Source organism: Trypanosoma melophagium, assembly GCF_022059095.1.
Source record: "Trypanosoma melophagium isolate St. Kilda chromosome Unknown ctg21segment0, whole genome shotgun sequence".
NCBI lineage: Eukaryota > Euglenozoa > Kinetoplastea > Trypanosomatida > Trypanosomatidae > Trypanosoma > Trypanosoma melophagium.
Window position 1 is genome coordinate 1 of NW_027125151.1, and position 24108 is coordinate 24108.

Here is a 24108-nt window from a genome sequence, read left to right on the forward strand (position 1 = left end):
AACGAGAGAGTGCAGTAGCTGGTATTAAAAAAGCTTACATCCCCTCACTGACTACCAGTGCATCTGATACACAACCTATAAAAATAGCACAGACATCACGAAGGGAAAACAAGATGCCATATTTTTCAATGTAAAATCGTTATAATTATTCTGCTTTCTTTTAAATCTCTTCTCATGATTATTTTTTACTGACATCATAGTTCCATTCATCATTTGATGTCTTCCTCGTACTATTGTTCTCCACACCGTGACCACAGTGAAATCAGATATCCTTCATTCCATTCATCACTGTTCCCTAACTCTGTCTCTACATTACCTTGGAGTTACACATCCACCTCATCACTGCTATCACCATGTCATCATCCACAATAAGCAGTAGTGGAAGGATCATTTTAATGTAGATTCCCATTGTGGCATGACTCTTACAATTCCCTGTTCCTGTAATGCATAATGCATATCCCTTGTTTTGGTTCAATCGATAACAAATGTATCCAAGAAATACAGGACTAGACGGCTCAATTCCCACATGGTTTCATAATAGTAATAGCAACCCACAGGAATAGACGACCACACTCTCTCACTTCCTAACACCTTAATAACAACTATCCAGAAGGCAACCAAAAAAAAAAAAATCCTCCACTGTCCCTTAACGTACCTACACCAGACGAATGCAGTACAAGAGTCTCAAAACAAGACACCAACACCATGTCCTTTTTTTTTCAGACCACTATCATTTATTCTTTACGGCTACTGTTAATAGTTAACCAACTAATTCCCCTACCACAATTTGGTCAGATAACTATTAATTTGCAGAGAAATAATAATAAATGCTCTGGCTTACAGTAGGTAATGCAGCAAAACAACTATGCAATATACATGCCAATTCATCCATAGGTTGTGTCCACACACAAATACGCGCATATATGTGCAATCAGAATACGGCAACCAACTATTGTGGGAATACCCATGTGAAGAGAAAGATTGCAATAGCAGAGATATATTGTTAACCAGCACCATTGGCTCTCCCTTTGCATTACTTATTTCATTCCACATGCAGAAAAAAAAAAACACAACACTCTTTGGACTTCTCCAGAATGATCCAGTTCCAGCAAAGAATACAGCAATCAAAAGTAAGCCCTCTTAAACCATAAAAATGTTCATGTACAATCTCCATTCATCTACTTTGAAGCAGCGTACATAATGGTGGGAGGTATAAAGAAAAAAGAAAAAAAAACCATGTTAACAAATACACCTAACAAAGAAGGCAGCTTATTCGGACATCATAACAACGATACATCCATGGGCACTATTCTGCCTAGAAAAGAAAACTATCCCTACTGATAATATCACCCCAATAAAGAAATCATTAGACCAAACCCTATAGTAAAAAGCGCGCACACACACACAAAGATTGATTTAAAAAAAAGCATTTTTACCAACCACACATAAAAAAAAAATGTTTATTTAATATCATCCCATCGAATCTCTGCCCAGTCACACATCATTCACACACAGTGCGGCCTTCGTTCTGTTCATTTATTTCTCTAATTCATCCGCACCCTCCAAAAGGTGAGGTCGTCAAAATCAAGCATCGTGTGTGGACAAATAAAGGGATGCTGAGTTCGAATACCTGGACTCCATACATTGTAGCAAACAGTTAATTTTCCAGAAACAAAAAAGAAAGAATTCAATGGTGCTGAACACAAGGAAAAGCATCAAGAAAGCAAAAACAATTAAAAAAGAAAAGGGTCCACACTATGGGCAGCAATTTTCACTTACTGATGGAAACAAGCCCAAGCGGAAACCATACTCACGCAATTGCACACGTATCTATGTGATAACAGTTGCAAAAACCCACACTCCCAGCAGAAGCAGCGGTAATCCATATCCATATACACGAACAGTGCCATCAATAGTGTCTTGGTGGGTATTCGCACCTTGAAAGGTGATCTGCGAATTCACTTCCCCTCCACTGTTCGTATTCTCTGTGATCTTAGTTGGCTGAGGTCCGGAAGTAGTGCCATCCGTTGGAGTCGCTCCGGCTGCAGTGCTGGTAGTAGAGGTCTGTGAAGAAGCTGTTGCTTTTGCTGTTGTTATTGATGCTGTTGCTTTTGTTGTTATTGATGCTGTTGCTTTTGTTGTTATTGATGCTGTTGCTTTTGTTGTTATTGTTGCTTGCTCTGAAACTTTATTCGCATCCTTTTTCGACAACAAAACATTCGCCTTGTTTTTAACCACTGCATCAATTTCGGTGGAAAGAAGCCCACGGTTGTATAGCAAAACATCTTTCACGGTTATATTGACATGGAACTTTACTTCCTCAGTTTCTCTGTAAGTATTCTCTTCACTGTAGGCACCAAAGTAAAAGTGGGCAATTTCTTCGTCTTCTGCGATTTTTAAGTCAATTCCCAAATCTATACGAGTACCATTTATATACGCAGAGCCGTTGCCGTTCTCAAATGTCAATATCACAGAATATTCCTTCCCCACTTCCCATTTAGGTATTTCAGCTTTCCTTTCATTGCCCTTGCTTGTTGTGCTCCATGTATTGTCATTATTGTACGACACCCCAAAAAGAATACTGCGGCCAGGATTTTTTAGTTTCACACCCAATAAAGGAGTGTTGTTCTCTGTTGCCGCATGGATAGTCACCGTCGCCGCAAGAGTAAAACCGTGGTTTGCAAAACAATACTCCCACGCTGCTCTACCACTGCTTACGGACCACTTTGCTCCTGCACCAAGACCGTTGAACGTCAAACCATTAGGAAGATTCTTTGTTACACCACTTACATCAGCATTCACAGAGTGGTATTCATCATTCCATTTTCCTTTCTCATCGCTCTTTCCAGATAAATAGCCCACCAGTCCAGTGGTGGGAATAGGATATTTGCACTTATCAGATGATGTACAATCGTTACCAGACAAGGCCTTGTCCTGTTCAGTCCACTTGGTTAGCACCTTCTTAATTTCCTCCATATTGGTGGTTAGATCCACAGAAATAACATTATAACCTTTCTCTGGACTATTGTGCATGCAGTACAATTTCTTATAGTTGAACACCAAGGTACAGGGACTCCTTCTGTTATCACTCTCCATCACGTAAACGTGATAAATATGTGTCTTGTCGGTGACCCACAGATGGAGTTCGATCTTTCCAGAATCCACAAACTGCAGAAAAAAAATGACATCTTTCCCAGCAATCGTTGCAGTAATAAAGTTTTTTTTACCTTCATAACCAGCTTGTACAGTGGGGGTAGCCCACACACGGGATAGTGTACTGGTAGACTCTTTCCATGTCTTTCCCAAATCAGTGGACTCATACACTCTGTAGCAGCCGCTGTTATGGTGTGCAAACATCATCAAGTTGCCTTCCTTCCACTCGACAATAGCGGGATTAAAAGTACCTTCGTCAACCAAACCACCAATATTCCACTGTTTATTGTGGGATGTGTAATACATAACTGTCGATCTCGCCTCGTTATTCCCCATAAAAAAATGCAAAGGAAACACAAAGGTACCTTTTTTCATTGTCAAAATTGGTATATTCTCGTTAGCCGGAAATCGTGGAACCGTTGTTATTCCATTCTTAAAAGGAAATTTAAGATTGAAAGAGGTGTAACTCAATGAATACTTTTCGGTTTTAGCTTTAAGAGTAGTCATCCACACAATGCGAAGAACAGAGTTTTCTTGGCCTGGATGGACGTTGTCTTCCACAAGAGCAACCACAGCCCGAGGGTTACCATGAGGTTTATGTTTCTCGAGATCTTTAACGTATTGATCTGTATTGAGACCGAAAATCTTTACTTGGGTTTCACTCCACACTCCATTGTTATTCATATCTTGTCCCAAAAATTCGACGAATTCATCCTTCTCTTTAATAAAATGTCCCACAGCAGCAGCATAAATCGCCAACAGTTCACCGTTCGCATACTCCACAACATGAGCACCATGAAATGGAAAGAAGAAAAACTCTGCAGAATTAGTAGATGATGCTGATCCTCTTTCTCTAATTTGTTTTTCTTCTAGTGCTTTTATACGTTGTTGTAATGGTTGCAGTTGTTCATGTCCCGGCATCATTTTCTCTTCCAATCTGGGAGGTGGGGCTCTTTCATAAACACCACCGCCAACTTCTTGCTGAGCTCCATTTTGTGCATACCCACCGATGCAACACATCAGTAAGAGAACCAGTACAACAAACAGAGAGTGGGGCATTTCGTATTTCATTGCTGTTCTCCTTTCTTCTCTTTCTCTCTCTCACTGTGCTTCTTTGCCTCCCCAGTCCTTCCTTTCTTACTGGCTTCTCGTTCTTTTTTCGTCAGGCTGAAGAGGTTATTGAATAATTATAGTGAATGCCAAGAAGTACTTGTTTGTGTATGTGTTACGGCTAGTGATTACTTTCAAGGCTATAAAATTGCAAAGTAGTGTTTGTAGCTTAGCCTAGTCAATCACAATATTTGAAAATGGTTAAGAAAAAAAAAAGCTAGAATCCCAGCAAAATTTCCATTATCGTCTATTACCCAACTTCTTGAAAAAGAAAGTTATGCCATGTAGTATCCAGATTGGCGAAACAAATATATTAACAATAGTGAAGAATAAATTATCATAATATCATTTTAAACGATAATAATAGATTTAAAGATTGTCTATTGCAGTTCTAATACGTTCCAGTGCAACTGCAGAAGAAAGTGCCCCGTTAAGACCCCGCTGAACTTCGTGCGTAAGATGATTAGGATGAATCATGTATACAACTCGCTGTGCTTTCTTAAGAATTTCAGGATGTGGTGAAACACCTTCCTCTGGAACAGCTAGCATGATACCACGGTATCCCGCATTTAAAGCATTGTTAACAGCATTGTAGAGAGAAGTACTATCATCAAGATATACCTCAGAACCAATTAAATGTTCAATGTCACCAGAATCCAACATTGGATGTTCTTTATGTACACAATGGTGGTTTTTTAACCATTTCTGTAAATGGGTATTTTCTGGCCTAATAAAAGTAGATTCTTTATTATTTGTAGGTGCATTATGAATCTTAAGGTAAGGGTAATACTGATAAAGCACCCATATAATGTATCCATCCAGATCTTTGCAGCAGTCTGCATCCCCAACTCCTTCGTAAAACAAAGTTTGCAATAAATGTTGAGTGCCAACAGCTCCACGTCTGCTAAATTTCTTACGATTCAACACAATCATTTTTTCACAGTTAAAAGCGTTGGCATTACGCATTATCGCTCCAATGTTACGGTCTCCAAACTCGTTATATATCATAAGAGAGAGTTGCATCTTGTAGGAGAAGCGTCTAGCCTCTAGAATTTTCACAATTTTATCATTAGAAAAACAAATAAGATCTTTTTCATGAGGAAGCTGTTTCCCCTCATTTTCTTTCCCAATACCATTGCTAAGCGGCATGTGGCCTTGTGATGTTTTTGAAAACAGCGATTGGGCCATGTTTGTACTATCTACGTGTTGTGCAGAGTGAGCAGAGTGCACAACGATTGCCATTGCCGAAAGCATTGAAAGTGAACCAATGGAACCATACTGTGGAATGTAAACACAGTAGTCACATTGTTCAATAATACTTTCTGATAATCCATTTTCCATTCCCAGCACAATTTCTACTCCACTGTTGTTATATTGTTCAATCTCTTTGCGTCCCCCTTGTGCTGCATATATTACCTGTTGCCATGGGAAGTTCTGCAAAGGTTGTGCCTGTGGATGAGAAGGAGTTAGTGCGACCTTTATCTTCTTTTGTGATAATCTAGCCGCCACCTCAGCGTGCATATAAAACACTCGATTCCCACCGAATGCAATATTCATTGATGGAGTCGTATTTACAAGGGAACTAAGAACTTTGGGGTGTTCACATCCATAAAACATCGCTAGGCGTAAAAGACACCATGCGTTATATGCAAATTTGATATCCTCCACAGTTAAACTCGCAAATCCAAGCAATGGCAAAAATGACTTTTCTTGCGGCCAAAAGATGTTGTATGCCCACGCATCGAAATCCTTCTTAAGAAGATAGTAACGCGAACGCCACATTATGAGACTTAAATCCCTTTTCTTTTTTGTTTTCTTTTTTTTTGTCTGTGTATGTGCACGTGTGTGCTTCTTCACCTGTGGTGCCCCTCCCCAACTACTGATAGAAGAAAGAGTTCACGTCACTCGGGAACAATAAGAAATGCAAAATAGGAAATACCCAAAAGATCGGGTAATATGATTGAAAACAAGAAACCATAAAACGTGATAAGCAAACAAGAAAATAAAATTACAAAAACAAATACAGTAATGGTCCGCATACTAAGAAAGAAACAAAAAGAAAATGAGAAAAAAGAATTAAGGCAAATCTTGTTTATTATTATTATTATTATTATTATTATTATTATTATTATTATTATTATTATTATTATTATTATTATTATTATTATTATTAGATATATATATATATATATGTTATCATTCGCTCTTTAATAGCTTTGCTAACGACTTAATTTAGTTTCTATCGGCATCGCATTCGTGTTTCACGCAATACATTTTGAATTACCACACGTGAGGGGTCATCAAACGGTATATCCCGTGGAAAGAGAAGATGACGCGAACGCGGAGAAGTCGCCAGACGAACATCAACAACTATTTTTTTCTTCCCAACATCATCCTGCATTGGCAGTCGCAGAATAGGACTCTGCACCGCCACTGAAGGAGTTGTGGGTGATGTACGGCGCAGCGAGTCCACAAACGCCTGGTGGTGCTCGCGTGATGCGGCAAATCTGCGAAGGCGCGCCACAGCCTCGACGTATCCCGGCGGCACAAACGCCGATGGTCCACGCGGTTCTTGTCTTTCAACAAGAGGCGTAGCCACCGCAGCTTCTAAGCGATCCATTAATGGTGGTTCTGGGATCAGTTTCGCCTCATACGATTTTGTGGGTTTGATCCAGCGACACGTATTAGGTGATGGACGACGTGGAATTAATTTGGATGAAGAAGGACGATCTAATCTCTCTATATTTGTCTTGGTGTATAATGGGGTTGTGTTTGCCTCTGGTGGTGAAGTCGTTGTTGTTGTTGATGCTCTATTTTTTCTATTTTTTGCATCTTCTATAAGTCGTTGAAAAACTTCACTACTCTGTGGTGGTGATAAGCGTCTCTTTCGCGGAGAAAGATTAACAGCTGATGTAGAGGTAACCACTCTTTTCCCTTTATTCTGCCGCGATAGCGCAGAAACCGAGCGAGTTCGTTGTATACTTGAAAGTGTTGGCGAAGCATAGCGTGGTTTTTCGGAATCAACGGAATGACCATCTATCGCTGCAGCATCTCGCGCCACATTTTGTTGATCCTTTTCTTCTCGTTGCCGTATTGGCTTTCGATGGAGCAGCGATGTCGTTGCTTTTGATGATGTTGTTGATGTCGATGATGATGACGATGATAAAGGAACATCAGGGATATCAGGACGAGATTCAGGTGATAGAACAGAAACAACTCGCTCAGGGGTTAGTGAAAGTACCGTTGTTGAGCCACCACAGTCTTCAAACATCATCGCACTGTTGAGTCGTTGTGGTGCTAATTCTATCCATTTCCCTTGCATATAGTTATAAATACATTGTGCGGCCCATTCCATGTCATTCACTACACCGTCTGGTCGTCCATGAACCATGTCATACCAGCAATCATCAATGCGCTCCGTACTCCACGTACAGCCGAGTTGCTTCAACAGCAACCCAACATCACAATAGCGCAGTGAACTGCCAAATCCGCCGGATTCTCTCGGTGTGGAAAGTATTTCCATCAACTGTAGGATAGAATCCTTGCTAAATGATCCTTCACCAGCACGCAGTGAATCTGAGCTAGATAGTGAGCAAGGACTACGTCCTTTACCATTATAAGGATTTCGCATAAGGTACACGATCTATTGTTGTATTACTATTTCTCTTGTTCTTGTTTATTTTCTATATATGACTAGAAAATAATAATAATAATAATAATAATAATAATAATAATAATAATAATAATAATAATAATAATAATAATAATAATAATAATAATAATAATAATAATAATAATAATAATAATAATAATAATAATAAAGGCGTTAAACAAAGAGAAAACATAGCAAAAACAAAAAAGCAAGGATGGTAAAGCAAATTATATATATATATATATATATATATATGAAAACAAAAGTGATGAAGAGACCTTACACAAGTACTAAAACGCAAGAGAATTGAACGAAGTGGTGCTTCCTTGTTTCTTTGTTTTCATTTGTGTTTGTGTGTGCGTGTGGTGTAACTAATTTAGTCAAATGATACCCCTTCTACATTTTCTTTCACTCTTCTTTCTCTTTGCTATTTCTTCTGTTTTTTTGTTTTGTTTTTTTTTTATTTTTGTTAAACCGAGAGGAAAGTAGGGCGAATGCAACGTCGTGAGTACGTATTGAATAGACGATGAATGTCTGCAACCACTTGCCAGCTATCTACGATCTGCTTTGCATCCTTCCAGGACGTTTCACTCCCCAATGAATTATTCTCTTGAACACACAGGCGTGCTTTGAGCAAATAGTAATCCCATGGTACTTCTGCACCTAAACAACTCCGCACCTTTGGACTAACTAACCATGGCCGCAGCCACTCTTCTACATCTGCTATAGACTCCTTCTTATGGTGTTGGGAAATCACTCCAGCATTTGCTGAGGTGGATTCACTGTAAAAGTGAAAAGATTTGCTGCTCAAAAATGATGGAGCAGCTGTATTAAAGTTAAGCAACAGGAGGAGGAGATTATCCCACTCATTATCATCTAGAAAACCTACAAGACGTTCACATTCTGTCTGTATACGTGTTGCGATTTCTTTTTGAATAAAAACATTTATTCTATCTCCGTCTTCTGTGATTTTTGGAGCTGTGGAAACTGCGGCTACAACACTTTTCATTAAACCAGGAGTAAATTCAAGTTCTGCAACTGTCAAATACGCCAATCGATCATTAAACATCATAAATGAAGGTATACTAGACTCATTATCTGAGACTATATCAGCTTTAAGATGTGCACCAAAAAGTTTGTTAAAAACAGGATTTCCTTCTGTTCCAATAAAAATACCTAGAGGACTTCCCCAACACGCCAAACAACGATTAATAAATTCTTCTTTATTGCAAAGTAAACCCTCAAAACTCGTCTCTGCAGCATGGTATCGTTTCCAACTCCCTGTATAACACTGCCACATCTGTGCACATCTCATTGCAAAGAGTGATACACTTGCAACCAATAGAATATGTAGCTTTTCTCGTTTATACATTAAAGAACCAATTTTTAGTGTCTCATTCCAGTGATACAATAAAGCATCAATAGTAGTTATATGTTTTTCCTGTACGTAAAAAAGGTATTCATATATAGGAGGATTAACTATCAAATGTGGCTTATATTTCAGTTGTAGACATCTTTCTTGTCCTAATTCTCGAAGTTTCTTGTCGATAATACGGGCAGCATTGGTAGCAGGAAGGTCATTGTGTTTGCATTCTTCCACATGCAACTCCACAATACCTGGAGGAGATGCTTCTTCAATAGCACGTTTAATTCGCTCAGCATGTTCAAAGGGTACAACATCATCAAGACTACCATGATGTATAATAACAGGACAACGAACTTGGGCAATTACATCTATAGTACGAAACCAGTCGTATCCTAGAAAACGTACAATTGAACCAACATTTCGTGCAATTTCATTTGCACATTCTTTTAAAGAGGTAAAAGGAGATTGTATTACAAGCAATGCTGGAGTATCATCTTCATCCTGCATTGCAGCACATAATTGTGCTGATGGACCTGTTCCTATAGATCGACCCATTATAACAATTCGATTTGCTGGTACATGGAGATATCGAATAGCGTAGCAGTATGCAGATAGCATGTCTTCATTTATAGATTTCTCCGTTGTCTCACCATGTGAAATACCATAGCCTGTGTATTCAAAGAGTAGCACCGATGCAGATGCTCGTTTACTCAGGTATGAGAGCTCATCAAACATCATCCCCATATCAACTGCATTCATGTGGGCATAGATGACAATATACTTCGCCGTTGGATCAATTAGTAAAAGTCCATACGTAAAGGTACCATTCTCTTTCCTTGTCTTCCAATCAACTCTTGGTATATGTACCAGTTTTCCAGGATGGACAGCTGTGTTATAACTTGGGGACGGCTTTGGGAGTATAATGGACTTAACGATAGACCCAAAAAAAGTTGCCATCCCTCTACTGTAATTCCATACACAGTTTCAAAGAGAGAGAGAGAGAGAGAGAAAGAAAATTACACAGTAGTCATACTAACGAGTTGTCATTCACTTTCAAATTCACACAAAACAAAAGGAGTAAAAAATAAAAATGAAAGGAAATTACAAGCAAAAGATGAAACAAAATAATAATAATAATAATAATAATAATAATAATAATAATAATAATAATAATAATAAAATCGTTTATCCCATCTTTTTCCGCTTAACACTTATGAAGAGGAGCTAAAACGCCGCCCGAACAGTTGGTTCAATATCACGAAGAAAGTCTTCATGTGTTACTGGACAAATATGTTCATCTTCCATGCATGCTTGGTGTACTATTACACCATTTGGAAATAGCATAAAAACAATACCAGGACGAAGTTTCTTATCACATACAGCACAACACGTTCCTAAATCCATCACTGCACGCCTAGATCGTTCTCGTGCAAGTGTTCGTTCTGCCTGATGTATGCGAGCCTCGAGAATATTGGCATAAATAGCAGCGTTATGACTCCGTGTAGATGCATCACGAAGTGAGTGTTGCATAAAATCAGCTATAGCATCAATAGGTGTATTATCGGGAAACATGGGTAACACTGTTAGCGGATCGGCCCCTTCACATGAGTTGATGATCGCAATGGCATCCTCCAATAGAGGAGGTGCTTGTGTATCACCTGGATCTAGCAAAAGTCGCAGCAGCACACAGAAGGCATCTTCTCCATCACGACTAACCTGTGTCGCATAATCTTGGGCTTCTTTTAGTTGTTTTGCCTCATATAGAAACATGCGAATAGCCTCTTCGTGTAGCTTTAGTCTTTGATAAATAATAGCACACTCGGTATATGCATGTTTTTTTACATCAGGCTGCTCAAAAAATAACTTTGCTTTTACTACATCTGTATAGCGTGAGACTCGAAGAAAGTCATCTAGCCGTCGTCGCCATAATATTTTTTGTTCTTCTTCTCGTTTTTGTTCTTTTTCATCTTGCTTTACTTTTCCTTCTTGTTCCAATACAGTAGAATCTGTTAGCAACAATTGTGCCAAATTTTCCCAGTATGCATTATGCATGACTGCGTCCTTACAAGTATTGCAAGCATCACCAAATAGCAATGAAAGCCATTCAACTACACGCTCTTGACTCCCTACGCATCCTATTTTACTCATATCAGTACTCAAAATTTGGAGAACTGTGGTGTGATATTGTACCTGTATTATTGATGGAGGGAACATAGTGACAGACCAATGTGGAGGAAGGTTTGCCAGAATCCATGGTGTATACTGCTTAATTAAAACAACAATATCTTTTTCACTCCACGATAACATCTGTACGTACCGGATTGTTGTGACGACACCAACGCAACGACGGAGGAAGAATAACTTCTCTGATTTTTCTACATTTACTAAAATATTAGTGAGAAGTTTTAAAAAAACATTTTGTGAAGTGAAATCACTGTTACTATTTCCCCCAATAAGAGAAGAAGATAAAACTTGTTCAAGTACGTGTAATATCTTAGAATCAAAATATAGATTTTCTTGAGGAGGTGAGAGTAAGATATTAGACTCTAATGAAACTTGTTCTCCTGTTGTACCAAGTAAATAGAGTAAACCAAGAACTCTATTGTGTTGTTTATATCGGTACCATAGTGCTACTAAGGCCACCCACTCTTCACTATCTGCCAAAAACACCTCCGCCTCAGTGAGAGAGCATGTATTTCCCTCACTAAGAAAATGAAGTAATTGTTGCTCCTGTCCAGTCACCACATATGCCTTTAAGATGGCAGTATCAATGGCTTCAAGTAACAATAATGCATTTTTCTCTGATGTTACAATTTCTCGTCGCATTGGTATAGCGTAATCAAGAAAAGCTGTAACAGCTTCTTGCATGTGGGGTGCCAACTCGGTTGTATCGAGTGATTTTGTATATTCTTTTGGTGGTTGCCATGTTTCTCTTTCCCGTTGTGTAAGAAAACCTGGAAAAAGATTTATCACGAGACGTGGATCAACATCTGCGTCGCGGAAACGTAACATAGCAGCTTCAAAATCCCTTTTTACAGTAAAACTCCAGAGTGCAAATTGTGTCTTAAGACTATTAACAGTTAACTGATCTACCTCATTAATACAGAGTTGAGAAAGAAGTAATCCTGTTTCAAAGTATTTCATTGAGGCGAGTCCAGTGATTTGCTCCCGTATGGGAACCTCTTCGAGGAGATAAACTGTGCTACTGGTTGTACTGACGGCGATAGTAATATCCTTTCCCAGCGCATCTGGTTGTGTTTCACGGGAGGGTAACCTTGCATCAAAATCAGCGAATGGCCTTTGTGATAGACGATCTACATTTTTGATGTTTATGCTCTGACAAAGTGTGGATGCTGTTGCCTCTGTTTGTGTGTTGAGGAACGGTATGTGTACCTCTATACCGGTTGCGTCACTTGCTGTAAGAAGAAAGGGGTGTACGTATGTTGCGCTTGCTGGTGGGGGTGGGGCGTGGATGGCGGCGGTTCCCGGGACGGGGCTGCCGTCATGAAGTGCGCGGACGTCGCCGAGGAGGACCTCCGGGACGGGGTCGAGCGAGAGAAGTCGCGGGGCGGCCATCGAAGAAGAGGAGAAAGAAGAAGAAAGGGGGACGGGGAGGCCTCCGCCGGCGCCCATCGTGCCGGGAGCGGCGGGGTCCAGCAGGGCGTAGCCGCGGCGGCCGGCGAGAAGAAGTCGACGCCCCGCCCAAAGAACCGCCCGGGCCCCGTCCGGCGCCGCCAGTCCGTCCCGCACCAACTCGAAGGACCGCGGCCCGTCGTGGTAGTCGTACACCGCAATCCTCCTGCGCTGCAGCACCGCCATGCTGAAGGTGCCCCGCTGCCGCTTGAGGTGCAGCCCCACAACGTCCTTGGCCCCACGCACAACCCCAAGCTCCGGCAGGCGATCCTCCGGAAGATCATCCAAGTGGGTTCGGCTGAAATGAGGAAGGTGATGTAGCACAATAATGTCACCAGCCAGAGCGAGTAGAATCTCCTTTTCTACTATAGGGACTATCATGCGAATGGGTTGTTTACGCTTGGAAGTATGAATATAGACACACTGTGTATCACAGCTGCCATCCGTACTTACTTCATAGACAATAAGCTTTCCATCATTGGTACCAAGAAAAAAATTATTTCCAGAAGTAGCTATAGACTCAATTTTATACGGTAACTTCTGTTTGAGTTCATGCAAACGGAATGCTTCATGCAACATTCCCAGATTAGTAAAGAAAAAAAACAAATAATAATAATAATAATAATAATAATAATAATAATAATAATAATAATAATAATAATAATAATAATCTTCACCGCCCCAAAAATGTATGTCTGTCAGTCGATCTGCTTTTTTTATACCCTTATCTCTCTCTCCCTTTTTTTCGCTTTCTGCGTGTGCGTTTTTGTCTACTTCTTTACACTATTCCTATTTTATTCAGGTAATATATATGTATCCCTTTCTTTTTGTGTGTATTAAATGCCTCTTAATGGTTCCTTTCCGCTATCAAGTGCAAAATAAAAGGAATAGTAAAGTCATTCTAATCACAAATAAATTAAATAAATAAAAACAATGGCAATGAGAAAACAAGAACCATTTATTCTACAAAACGCACCAACAGCAAATATTCTTTTTCTTGCTTTTCTTTTCTTTTTCTTTCTTCATCATTTACACAGCCTTCTTTAGACGTTCCACAACTCTACAAGAGGGTTCCAGTCATCTATGAGAGAAAGAGTTTTGCCATCGAAGAGAACCATCGCATTTGGAAATGGTGCCCCCCCATTACCCCCTTCACCTAGGCGTCTAATATGCATCTGTGTTGTAGGTCCTGTTATAGCAGTAGACTGCAACGCCATCTTTTCCCGTTCTGTTTGCGTCAATTGTGAGTACCGCTCAAGAAAATCTCCAAAATTACTAGCGAGATGCCGCATCGCCTCATTGTGTCTTTCGGTGCGAGCTTCATTTAAGAGATCCTCTAAGTGACCCACCATCAGTGAGCAGCATTGTCGATCTGTTAAAGGAATTCCCAAACCAATGTCAACAATAAATACTTCATCAATAGAATAAAGAACTACAGATCCTTTCTTCTCATCTCTTGTTCTTAATGTTGCTGTTTCTGTTGTTTCTACAAAATTTGTGGTATCAACAGGCGTTGTCTTAGTCTCTAATGATAATGTTGAAGGTGGTGGAGAAAACCCTTCTGACATCGTTGTTGTAGGATTCCTCGTTGTTGTGGTAGTGGAATTGAGAGTAGAATTTGTTTTTACTCTTTTTGAAATAACTTCATGAAGAGAAATCTGAAAAGTGAAACATCCGAATGAGTCATGTAAATGCAATGTTTTAACCGCCTTTTGAAAGCATTCCATAAAACATGCTACTGCTGCGTTACCTTCACACGCATCAGCATCTATAAAAGAAACATTTGTTATTCGTTTCTGTCTCTGCACAGCCGTCTGTAAGAGTTCTACTGCCTCATCATCAGATGCAGTGAATGGCACCATTACAGAAATCGAAAAATGTGCAGATGACTCTAATAGGAATCCACCTGTTTCTACTGAAACAAGCGGTAAATTAGCTACACGTTGCACAAACAATGGTGCCGTTGAAGTCATCTCATTAACCAAAATAAGAGAAGAAGCTGAATCCACATATATAATTTCAGCATCCATTGTAAGTGGTTCAAGACGCAGTTTTGCAGTACTATTTTCTGTATCCTGTAAGAACGGTGGCCATGCAAATAGACGTGCACCAATTGGTAGAAGAATGGATGGTGGTCCATATCCCATTACAGTATAAAGATAAAGTGTCAGCCACGGCGATGGCATAAGATTAACTGTACTCCCATATACACCATTTAATGCAATGTCAATAAGTGGCGCATAGGACACTGGTGATGTTACAAAATATGCCCAATAATTACGTCCGAGAACAGAGTAACGTGTAGTTGGTTCTAACTCATTTATAGATTCAACTTTTAGCATATCCACACCACACTCCTTGTCTGGTCCTATAACACGTCTTAGTGCTTTAAGTACTTCACGGAGTGATAATACACTATGAATGTATTTAACTGCTTCACCACCAAGATCGTCTTCAGCATAATTATCAACTTGTTCAAGTTTATCAATGAAACTTCCAATCATTTCTTCTGATAATTTCCCAATCTCAAATAATGTTACTGCAAGTTGTTTAAAAGTTGGATCAGCGCTCAAATTTGTCATCATAAGAAATCCTGTAAGGCTTGCATCGTAAAGAAGTGCCACACGTCTTGATGGATGACCTCCAGCCATAATATTACTACTATTACTGCAACTACCACTAACCATAGCACCTTCCCCCACCAATCCAGATTCACCGTCTGCAGATGGTACTAATGAATCTGTATAAGATGTAGTAGGTGCTTCAGGAATGTATTCTTTTACAATATGACGCCAAGTTTCATGTACGCGATCCCTTGAATGTGCAAGATCTTCTGGGATTCGAATTGTTTTAGGTTGTGCAAGACCTAGTCTAATATACACATGTGCAGCAGCGCAAACATCCGCTTCATCAAGCATAAGTAACTGTGCTAACCAGCTCAAAGATGTACGATTGTCAATAGTTCCAAGGATTCTATACAGTAAAACTTCATAAGGATCATCAGAAGTACGATTCATAACAAAACGTTCAAGAGGTGGTACAATAATTTGATCCTCTGAGTTTACAGTAAAAGTTGCGCAAACAAATCCTTTACAGTATAACCTATTAAGTGGAATACGAGGCCACTCACAAGCATAGCAATATAGGGATGATTGAATAAAATTAAAGCTGTTACTACTTGTGACTATACTAGGTACTCCACCACGAGTAAAAGTACCACCACTAAGATTACTACCACTATTATTATTAACCCCAGTATTATTATTATTATTATTATTATTATTATTATTATTATTATTATTATTATTATTATTATTAATGTAAGAAGTTCGGCTAAGTATTTGACGATACAACATTATGTCATCAGAACTAAGAGAGGACTTTTTTAATGTTTCTGTTGAAACTTCTACGGCAAAAACATCCCAGAAAGGTGGCAATGATACAGATGGTAACATTTCCGATGGCAAATGTGTGTTAACATACTGTCGGTTAATGTGCCAGCGTAACTTGCTCCTTACTTCTTTTGTAAGCTCAAGGTACTGATTACGACCAATACCGATACAGTTAAGTATATCAACTGCAGTAAAATTTGGTAGTGTATCATAGCTACGTTCTGATTTTAGCAAATCTGCTACCATAGATTTATAATAGCTTAATGGGGTCTCCTTTGTATAGTGTACAATCTTTCTAATGTGCAAGTACGGGTAAAGTTGCAGTTTCTCATGCAAGTAAATAATCATAATTTCATAATATTTCGCCTCTGTGAGGGCATTACGCACAAATTCAGGAAGTCGAGAATAACTGTGATATCGCATTACTGCGAAGTTGACACTGTGCAGCTGGTATGCCTGCGCACTCACACGCTGTCGCAGCGGGGCACTTAGAGAGTTATACGGCACACGCGACTCCAGCGCCTGCTGTAAACCCACCGCATGGTGCTGGGCAGACATCTAATTAGACACGAACAACAGCAGCGGAAAGGGGAGAAAAAGGAGGTACGTGTAAACGGATACTATAATTTAAAGTAGATGATGGAAAAAAGGGAACAGCAATAAAGTTAAAAACTATACTAGAACCTCTTTCTTATATAGTTCTTAATGTGGAGAGAGTAGAAATAACAATAAAAAGAAAACGAAAAGAAGAACATTTAATAACAGAAAGTAAAGATAAAAGGCAATAAGTTCTACAGGCAGCCAAAGATTCTGTGAAAAAGGAAAAAAAGAAAAACATAAGCATAAACGTATTTCCACTGTTCGAAGTAAAAACAGAACTGATACGTATACCTATCACCTTATGTCTTCCCAAATGTATTCTCTGCTGTGGGAAGATGCACAGCATTTGAAAGTTCAATCCACTGTCGTATTGCGTTTGACCGCTCTGGTTGCTTATCATGATCCCAGAGATAGTAGCGATCAGTGGTGGCAGTGATATACACATCTTCTGCGGATGCCTCTATCTGTGCAAGTGCTAAAGCTGTGGAAGCGGATTGCCCGGCAGCATCAAACACGGTCTTCTGTTGATTTTCGGAAAACTCTGCGCAGGTGAAAATGTGGGAAGGCGGCAACAGCACCTCGCGTCCAATCAGTGTTCGACCACGAAAGGTATTACGCAATTCCCCATTTTCACCATGTGTCATGTATTTTGTAAAGTTTGTATCCACATCAGTTGTACCACGAAAATTCGTTTTAATTGGTAAAGAGTGCACTACCGAAGCATGTTGCTGTTGCTGCTGCTGCTGGTGGTGGTGGTGTTCCACCATTCTACAACCCTGTCGCAGGCAAATAGCAATAAGATATCGATATAAATAAACAGGTAAAAAAAAGAAAATAATAGGATAATAAAAGTAATACTAAAAAGACAATCCAAATAAAAAGGATTTCAAGTTCAAAGAGACAAAAACAAAGAAAGGAAAAAAAATAGTAGAACATAATATATATATATACCCGTATGTATAATTAAAAATTACACGCAGGAGTGCTGGATACTTCTCTCATTTTTTTTCCTTATATTGCCTGATCAGAATCATATCAGCAGCTGACGTCGTAGAGCGATGCGAATTTTAAAAGAAGTGGTTGTAGAAGATATGGTTCACTACTGCTTCTACTTTTGCTGTTTTCTTTTTCTTTTTCTTCCTCTAAGCAACGCAGTGCATTTTGTATCTTTAACCGCTTTACTGGGTGGGCACCTGGTACAATTGCTTCCCAGAGCAGCAATTCCTCAAGGCAGCTACGTAGGCAGGCTGAAGTATCGCCGAGAACGGCGTACACAAATGTCAGTGTATTTCGAAGTTCCTGGAAGAGGTAGTGAAATGGGAATAGGTGTTGACGGCAATCTTGCATAAGTCGTAGCAACGCGTCTCTGTCACTCATATCCACCTCGCCCACTTCTTTATCACGAATACGGCTGCAGAGAAGCTGCACTGCAGCGAGATGCTGCCGTTCCTTCTCCTCAAAACCTGGTCCAAGTTTTGCTTCCAGCGCTGCATCAAATGCATCATACTTATTATTATTATTATTATTATTATTATTATTATTATTATTATTATTATTATTATTATTATTATTATTATTATTATTATTATTATTATTATTGTTGTGATTATTGTTTCTGCTTCTACTATCACTACTACTGCAACGGGAGCATAGACAGTTAAAGAAGTACCTATCGGCAAGTTCTTCACGTCGTAGCCGTGCAGGCCAGTAGAGCTGCGGTAAATACGCTATAGTAAGCTCCTCTTCTGGGGCAATCGGTCGCGTTGTCACAATAGCGCCTGCCTCAATAGCGCAGTTTGGAGTACACGAGTGGTTGAAGTAGGATGTAATGCTGTCAGCAAACAGTGCCTGTCCGACGGCGAGGCCAGTCTCATCACACACTTCGAGTGCATTGCACCGCACAACACCAAGGACGTGTGTGATAAACGCCGCCTCTTCGCTGTTGTTGCTGTTGGCAGCATTAATACCAAAGAGATCGTGCGTGAGTGCAACAAGTGGTGTGAGTCGCTGCGAGATGACGGCGGAGTGTGACTGCAGTTGTTGGCGCACCGCCTCATGTCCGGGTCTACGGCTGCGAGTGGCAGCGACTGTAGTGATTGTGTGCGCTGCGGCCGCGAAGTCTTCGCGGGTGAATGTTTGTGTTTGTGTTTGTATGACAGCCCGCAATTTTCGCAGGGGGGCGCACTCGTGGCATTCGTGTTGTTGTCGATGCGCCGCGGCACAGTCTGGCGAACAGTACGTCACCAACCCGCATCCCCCGCACACCGTAGTCGTACTCTCATCACAGTTATGACTACTATGATAACCGTTATTATCCTTGGTATTTATATTCATATTCGTATTTGTGCTCTCCGTGGGGTATGTAACTGCAATGACAATCCCACAATGGGCACAGACGCCCCGCCCCACCGCATCTTCATATGTACAAACAGAGAATGGTTCAAGTGTGCTGCTCACCGCCAACATCGCCGGCAAACGGGTGGCGGCCACCACACACTTCCCGCAGTCGCCCGCACGCACTTCCAAACACACTTCCTCCGATTCACTCGCACACTGCGCCTCATTACGATAACGCAATAATGCAACAACGGCTTCTTCCATGAACGGAAGTGTGGCCTCACCCAGCGTAGGCAAGAGATGCACAGCACGGCATAAGTACTGCAATGGACCTGCCTGACACGGTAAGGTGATGGTTGGGTTTAAAAGTGCACAACGTCCAATAAAGGCATAGGCCTTAGCGATCAATGGGTTCACGTTTAGTACTTGATATGCTAATGCGACACATGCCTCATACTCTTGAAGTTTAAAGAGGCATGTCAAAGCATTACCGGCACACTTTGTATACTCCTCAAGTGCACTTGCCCTGTTCTTATCATCCAACGTCGTGTAAACTTGAAGGGCTTCCTGGTAAATCGCAGCTGCAGACCGTGGATCGTTGGAAAAAAGAGCATTACCTCGCACACGAAGCTCCTCCATTTGGTATGGTAACTAAAAAATAGTAGAGGTAAACAAATACATACATAGATACACATACATATATATATATATATATATATATATATATATATATATATATATATATATATATATATCAAGAATATAGTAGGAAATAAAAAAAGGAATAAGAGTTACGTCAAAGAAGAAATGAAAAAACTCTTACAATGTGAGATGTTTGAGATGTTCTGTACACATCAAGAGGCACGTAAACTCACACATGACTAGAATGAAATAAATATGAAAAAGAAAAAACAAACAATATATTCTTCATCCTTGCTTTATGCTCTTCCGGCAAAGAGTTACTGCTGCAGATAATGCTCTCTGTATAAATTTTTAATACTTTCAATTACTTAATCATCATCATCATCATTATTGTCGTTCTCTTCATAATCTTCAGTACCAGCATCACTACCATCATCACTATCACTATCATCCTCATCCTCAGTGCCAGCATCGGTATCATCACTATCCTCATCACCATCGTACTCATCATCATCATCCCCATATTCCTTCTCAATATGGATCTCTGCGGCTGCTTCGCTACCTGTTCCCACAGCAGTAGCATCAGTTGCCTTCACACCTATCTCCGTGTGTTGCTGCTTTAGTTGTTGTTCTTGCTGCTGTGGGGAATGCCGTTGTCGTCTCCGCCGGCCCCGCTGCATTTGCGTGATCTGTGGACGGAATTTCTGAACAGTGTGCAGCACCGCCGGCCCTAATACGCGTTGCAGCGCATCATGCGAGGATGCTGCGTCGAGGTACGCCTCCATAGCGCTAACGTCCTGCGACTGCGGCAGTCTAGTCTCCAGTGTGAATTGATGGGTGGGAATGATAAAGCGGGTATTCGGGCCATTGCCTGTGATAACCGCCTTTCTCACAGACTGCAGTTGTTGTGGACGTGTATCGTGCTCCATTTCTGCAACAGCGCAGAGTACACCAAAGTGTAAGGTATCGAAAGCGACACGTGGATCGCTGTTGACAAGCATGTCAAAGTAGCTATTAGACGTAGTAGGTGGTGGAGAGGCACTCATTCTGGCCAGAACTAATTTACACTTTTGTATTTTAATTCTATCACACACACACCACCATCTGTGAACACAGAAATTTCAAGTATACATTGACATATTTGACATTACAAATCGTATGGGGTGAGAGAACGCAGTGGGAAGAAGAAAAAAGAAGATATACGTGTAGAGAATTATAATGTTCATAAGCTCAGAAAATTTCTCGGTAAGCGGCATCTTGGGGACGAAAGGAGAAGGAGTCAATAATACATCTAGAGAATCTTATTCTCAATAAAAAGAAAGCAGAAAGAAATCATTACAGGATACCGTAATGAGTATCTGCTCTAGCAGAAAAAAAAAGAAAAAAAAGTCATAACGGTGCAAAAAAACAAAAAAAACGCAGACATTTATACAGCATCTGCTGAAGCATTATTCTCATGTTGGAGCCGTAGCTCTTCATTCCATGCATACAATTCACGTCTTCGTTGCTCTTTACGCTGCAAAATGGTCTTCTCCAACCGCTGTTGAGTTGTATCCTTTGCAGTGCCATTATCTCTGCAAGAGACTGAGCGTAACGTTGGTGGTCGCATCCTTAAAGCCGAGCGTGCGGCATTCTGTAATTGCGTCACCGGCTTTACGTTCCGGGCTGAAGGTAACTGACGTGGGGCTTTCGCCGGTTCAGGGTGCAGATCATTGCCAGAGTTGTGATTCATGCTGTTCGCGCTATTATCATTCACTTTACTACTACTAGTACTACTGCCTTTATTATTATTATTATTATTATTATTATTATTATTATTATTATTATTATTATTATTATTATTATTATTATTACCATAATTACTACTACTACTACTAGTAGTAGTAGTAGTAGTAGTAGTGGTAGTAGTAGTATTACTATTCCTATCCATGAGGTGACGAATGTTCAGTGGGTCATTGGGGTCCTCGCGGAACTTCGGCAGCGCAGGAGCACCACCCCCTTGTACTTCTTCTGACGCTGCCAATTTTAAAACTGCCGTTGCCGCTACAGCAACACAGCCATTACTACTGTACAGAGCAGATAACACTTTTTTACATCGTTCTTTTTGTTTTTGTTGCTGTGTTACGACTGCCTTGGGAGTGGGAGAAGAAACTGGAAATGGCCTTTCGCGTGTTGTCCTATAACAATGGGATAAACTACCAGACTGCTGCGTAGTCAAATTGTTGACAGTGCTATTGCCATTCGCCATCTTTGAGATGGTACCGTTCAACTGAATGTTTTGCTGTTTCATACGTCAGACGTAATCATACAGCAAAGGGAAAAAAAAGCAAAAACGCAAAAAACAGGTGTAGGAAAAGAAAAAAAAAGAAAAAAATTTATACCCTATTATACTAAACCTAAATAAAAAAAGAAGGAAAAGAAAAGAGATGGCTCAAGATGAAGAGTATAAAAATTTTGCAGAGAGTATACCATATACATTCCCCCATTACTATGATTACCACTACAACCAACAATCCTTCACTCATTTTCATTTTATCGTCTCTCTCTTTTTTTCTCTTGACTCTTCTTCAAAATGTCTTATAATTAGTTCCAATGTAACTTTCCTTCCGCTCCTCCATTTTTCTTTTTTTGTTCCCTTCCCTTCCTCTCTCGTTTCGAAAATCCTCACATATATATATATATATATATATATACAAGCAGAGATATTCCCTGCTCATCGCAGGCGAAAGTCCTGGTCGTAGTGGCTGGACTGCACTTCACCGTCGAACTCCACGTGGAGTGCAATGTCGAGATCGCGCGGGTTGCAGGCATTCGGCCGACAACACATGCGGAACTTCGCCTGCTCGCCGCGCCGCATGCGGAGGGGGTTGTGCAAGTACAACACCGTCTGCCGCCAGTGCGTGGGGGCGGTGAGGGGCGTCGTGCTGAGCACCACAGCCTCGTGGCCGGTGGTGAAGGGCGCGTCGAAGTGCACGCAGAGTGCATCCACGCAGTCCGCGCGGGCCGCCACGAGTGTGAATTCACTCGTAAACGCGAGATCCGCCTCTTTAACGGTGTTGATGTCGAAGGAGAAGAGCGGGGCGGTGTTAGTGGCGATTTGCTCGCGGCTCACCGTGTCAATTAGAGGCTCAATGTAACTGAGACGCTTAAAGTAGGAGAAGTCAAAGCCTTGAACATTATCCCAAACATCAAAGCGTTCCTTTTTGTACTGTTCATCACTGATGCCACAGACGTACATATTGGCACAGTCGGGGAATAACTTCACATCCGGCGTGCCCCATTTATCGCGAGCATAGAGAACAGTGTTAAGCATTGATTCATACAGCAAGAAGTAACCCATCCATTCGCTAATAATGATATCCACCTTTTCATCAAGCTGCAAATCTTCCACTTTACCTTGAATGATAGTGATGGTATCTTCAAAGCCATTGTCCTTCACAATTTGCCGTGCTTGAACAGCTACACTGCTGCAGTCAATCCCAATAACCTTTCGGGCCCCAGCTTTTGCGGCAAACATAGAGAGAATGCCCGTACCACAACCAACATCAAGTACAACCTTATCTTTGAAAAGATACGCATTACGCCACATAGCATCACGGTACGAAGTGGTACGATGGTAATCTTTCAGCATTTCCATATGAATACCATAGTGACTGTAAGAGTCAAAGTAGTAGTCTCCAGTTCCTGACATGGTTGTAGTATTTCTCTCAGGTAAAACTTTGGCAGTTGTATCAACAGAAAGAGTTAACGGAATTCTTGACGTGAAGGAACGATGCGATTCAAATACACTGCCCGGCAAACGTGACCAGCAGTAACGAGAGCAATAGTGAGATGCTACAAATAAGCACGGATGTCGGTGTTGACGTTGCGTGATTAATGTCGATTACCCACTGTTTATTGTCAATTTATACTTTTTTTATTAAAAAAGCTTTTCGTCCCCTTAGTTTGTTTTATTCTGTTTTTTTTTTTTTTATTTCCTTAATTATTCGTCTTTTAACTATATGCCTTGTTTTGTTTTGCTTTTATTCTCAGTTTATTTTTAACCAAAGGAATTTTCCTTTCTCTTTTCACACACAGAAACTTTACCCTCACTATTTCTTTTTAGAGGGAATTCATATAAAAAAAAACAATGAAAAAGGGATGTATTAGAACCAAACAAGCCAAAAAAATATATGCCAAGATATTATGAAAGCAAAGGAAACAGAGGAATTATATGGAAGTAC

At 40.4% G+C, this 24108-nt stretch overlaps 11 protein-coding genes across 11 annotated transcripts; all 11 read right to left on the bottom strand.

The window, feature by feature from the left end:
- Positions 1 to 1830: 1830 nt before the first annotated feature.
- Positions 1831 to 4224, bottom strand: LSM04_007483 (Trans-sialidase; the record flags this gene model as incomplete). The annotated part of the gene is made up of 2 exons (XM_067330831.1): positions 1831 to 3022; positions 3458 to 4224. The coding sequence occupies 2 exons, from the start codon at positions 4222 to 4224 to the stop codon at positions 1831 to 1833; spliced, it is 1959 nt and encodes a 652-aa protein (XP_067192013.1).
- Positions 4225 to 4632: 408 nt separating this feature from the next.
- Positions 4633 to 6045, bottom strand: LSM04_003533 (tRNA/rRNA methyltransferase; the record flags this gene model as incomplete). Its single annotated transcript, XM_067330832.1, has 1 exon — positions 4633 to 6045. The coding sequence occupies one exon, from the start codon at positions 6043 to 6045 to the stop codon at positions 4633 to 4635; it is 1413 nt and encodes a 470-aa protein (XP_067191930.1).
- A 457-nt stretch (positions 6046 to 6502) lies between these two features.
- LSM04_004742 (uncharacterized protein) lies at positions 6503 to 7894 on the bottom strand (the record flags this gene model as incomplete). Its single annotated transcript, XM_067330833.1, has 1 exon — positions 6503 to 7894. The coding sequence occupies one exon, from the start codon at positions 7892 to 7894 to the stop codon at positions 6503 to 6505; it is 1392 nt and encodes a 463-aa protein (XP_067191957.1).
- Positions 7895 to 8384: 490 nt separating this feature from the next.
- Positions 8385 to 10238, bottom strand: LSM04_006329 (Protein of unknown function DUF818; the record flags this gene model as incomplete). Its single annotated transcript, XM_067330834.1, has 1 exon — positions 8385 to 10238. One exon carries the CDS (start codon positions 10236 to 10238, stop codon positions 8385 to 8387), a length of 1854 nt encoding a protein of 617 aa, XP_067191988.1.
- Positions 10239 to 10505: 267 nt separating this feature from the next.
- Positions 10506 to 13493, bottom strand: LSM04_000353 (Vacuolar sorting protein 39/Transforming growth factor beta receptor-associated domain 2; the record flags this gene model as incomplete). The annotated part of the gene is made up of 1 exon (XM_067330835.1): positions 10506 to 13493. One exon carries the CDS (start codon positions 13491 to 13493, stop codon positions 10506 to 10508), a length of 2988 nt encoding a protein of 995 aa, XP_067191872.1.
- Positions 13494 to 13957: 464 nt separating this feature from the next.
- On the bottom strand, positions 13958 to 16864 carry LSM04_005090 (FAM91; the record flags this gene model as incomplete). The annotated part of the gene is made up of 1 exon (XM_067330836.1): positions 13958 to 16864. One exon carries the CDS (start codon positions 16862 to 16864, stop codon positions 13958 to 13960), a length of 2907 nt encoding a protein of 968 aa, XP_067191964.1.
- Positions 16865 to 17205: 341 nt separating this feature from the next.
- Positions 17206 to 17673, bottom strand: LSM04_002993 (Ribonuclease H2; the record flags this gene model as incomplete). Its single annotated transcript, XM_067330837.1, has 1 exon — positions 17206 to 17673. One exon carries the CDS (start codon positions 17671 to 17673, stop codon positions 17206 to 17208), a length of 468 nt encoding a protein of 155 aa, XP_067191919.1.
- Positions 17674 to 17941: 268 nt separating this feature from the next.
- On the bottom strand, positions 17942 to 19882 carry LSM04_003621 (SET domain; the record flags this gene model as incomplete). The annotated part of the gene is made up of 1 exon (XM_067330838.1): positions 17942 to 19882. The coding sequence occupies one exon, from the start codon at positions 19880 to 19882 to the stop codon at positions 17942 to 17944; it is 1941 nt and encodes a 646-aa protein (XP_067191932.1).
- A 371-nt stretch (positions 19883 to 20253) lies between these two features.
- On the bottom strand, positions 20254 to 20931 carry LSM04_004512 (uncharacterized protein; the record flags this gene model as incomplete). The annotated part of the gene is made up of 1 exon (XM_067330840.1): positions 20254 to 20931. The coding sequence occupies one exon, from the start codon at positions 20929 to 20931 to the stop codon at positions 20254 to 20256; it is 678 nt and encodes a 225-aa protein (XP_067191953.1).
- A 380-nt stretch (positions 20932 to 21311) lies between these two features.
- Positions 21312 to 22175, bottom strand: LSM04_003459 (uncharacterized protein; the record flags this gene model as incomplete). The annotated part of the gene is made up of 1 exon (XM_067330841.1): positions 21312 to 22175. The coding sequence occupies one exon, from the start codon at positions 22173 to 22175 to the stop codon at positions 21312 to 21314; it is 864 nt and encodes a 287-aa protein (XP_067191926.1).
- Positions 22176 to 22598: 423 nt separating this feature from the next.
- LSM04_005981 (uncharacterized protein) lies at positions 22599 to 23576 on the bottom strand (the record flags this gene model as incomplete). The annotated part of the gene is made up of 1 exon (XM_067330842.1): positions 22599 to 23576. The coding sequence occupies one exon, from the start codon at positions 23574 to 23576 to the stop codon at positions 22599 to 22601; it is 978 nt and encodes a 325-aa protein (XP_067191981.1).
- Between the last annotated feature and the right edge of the window lie 532 nt (positions 23577 to 24108).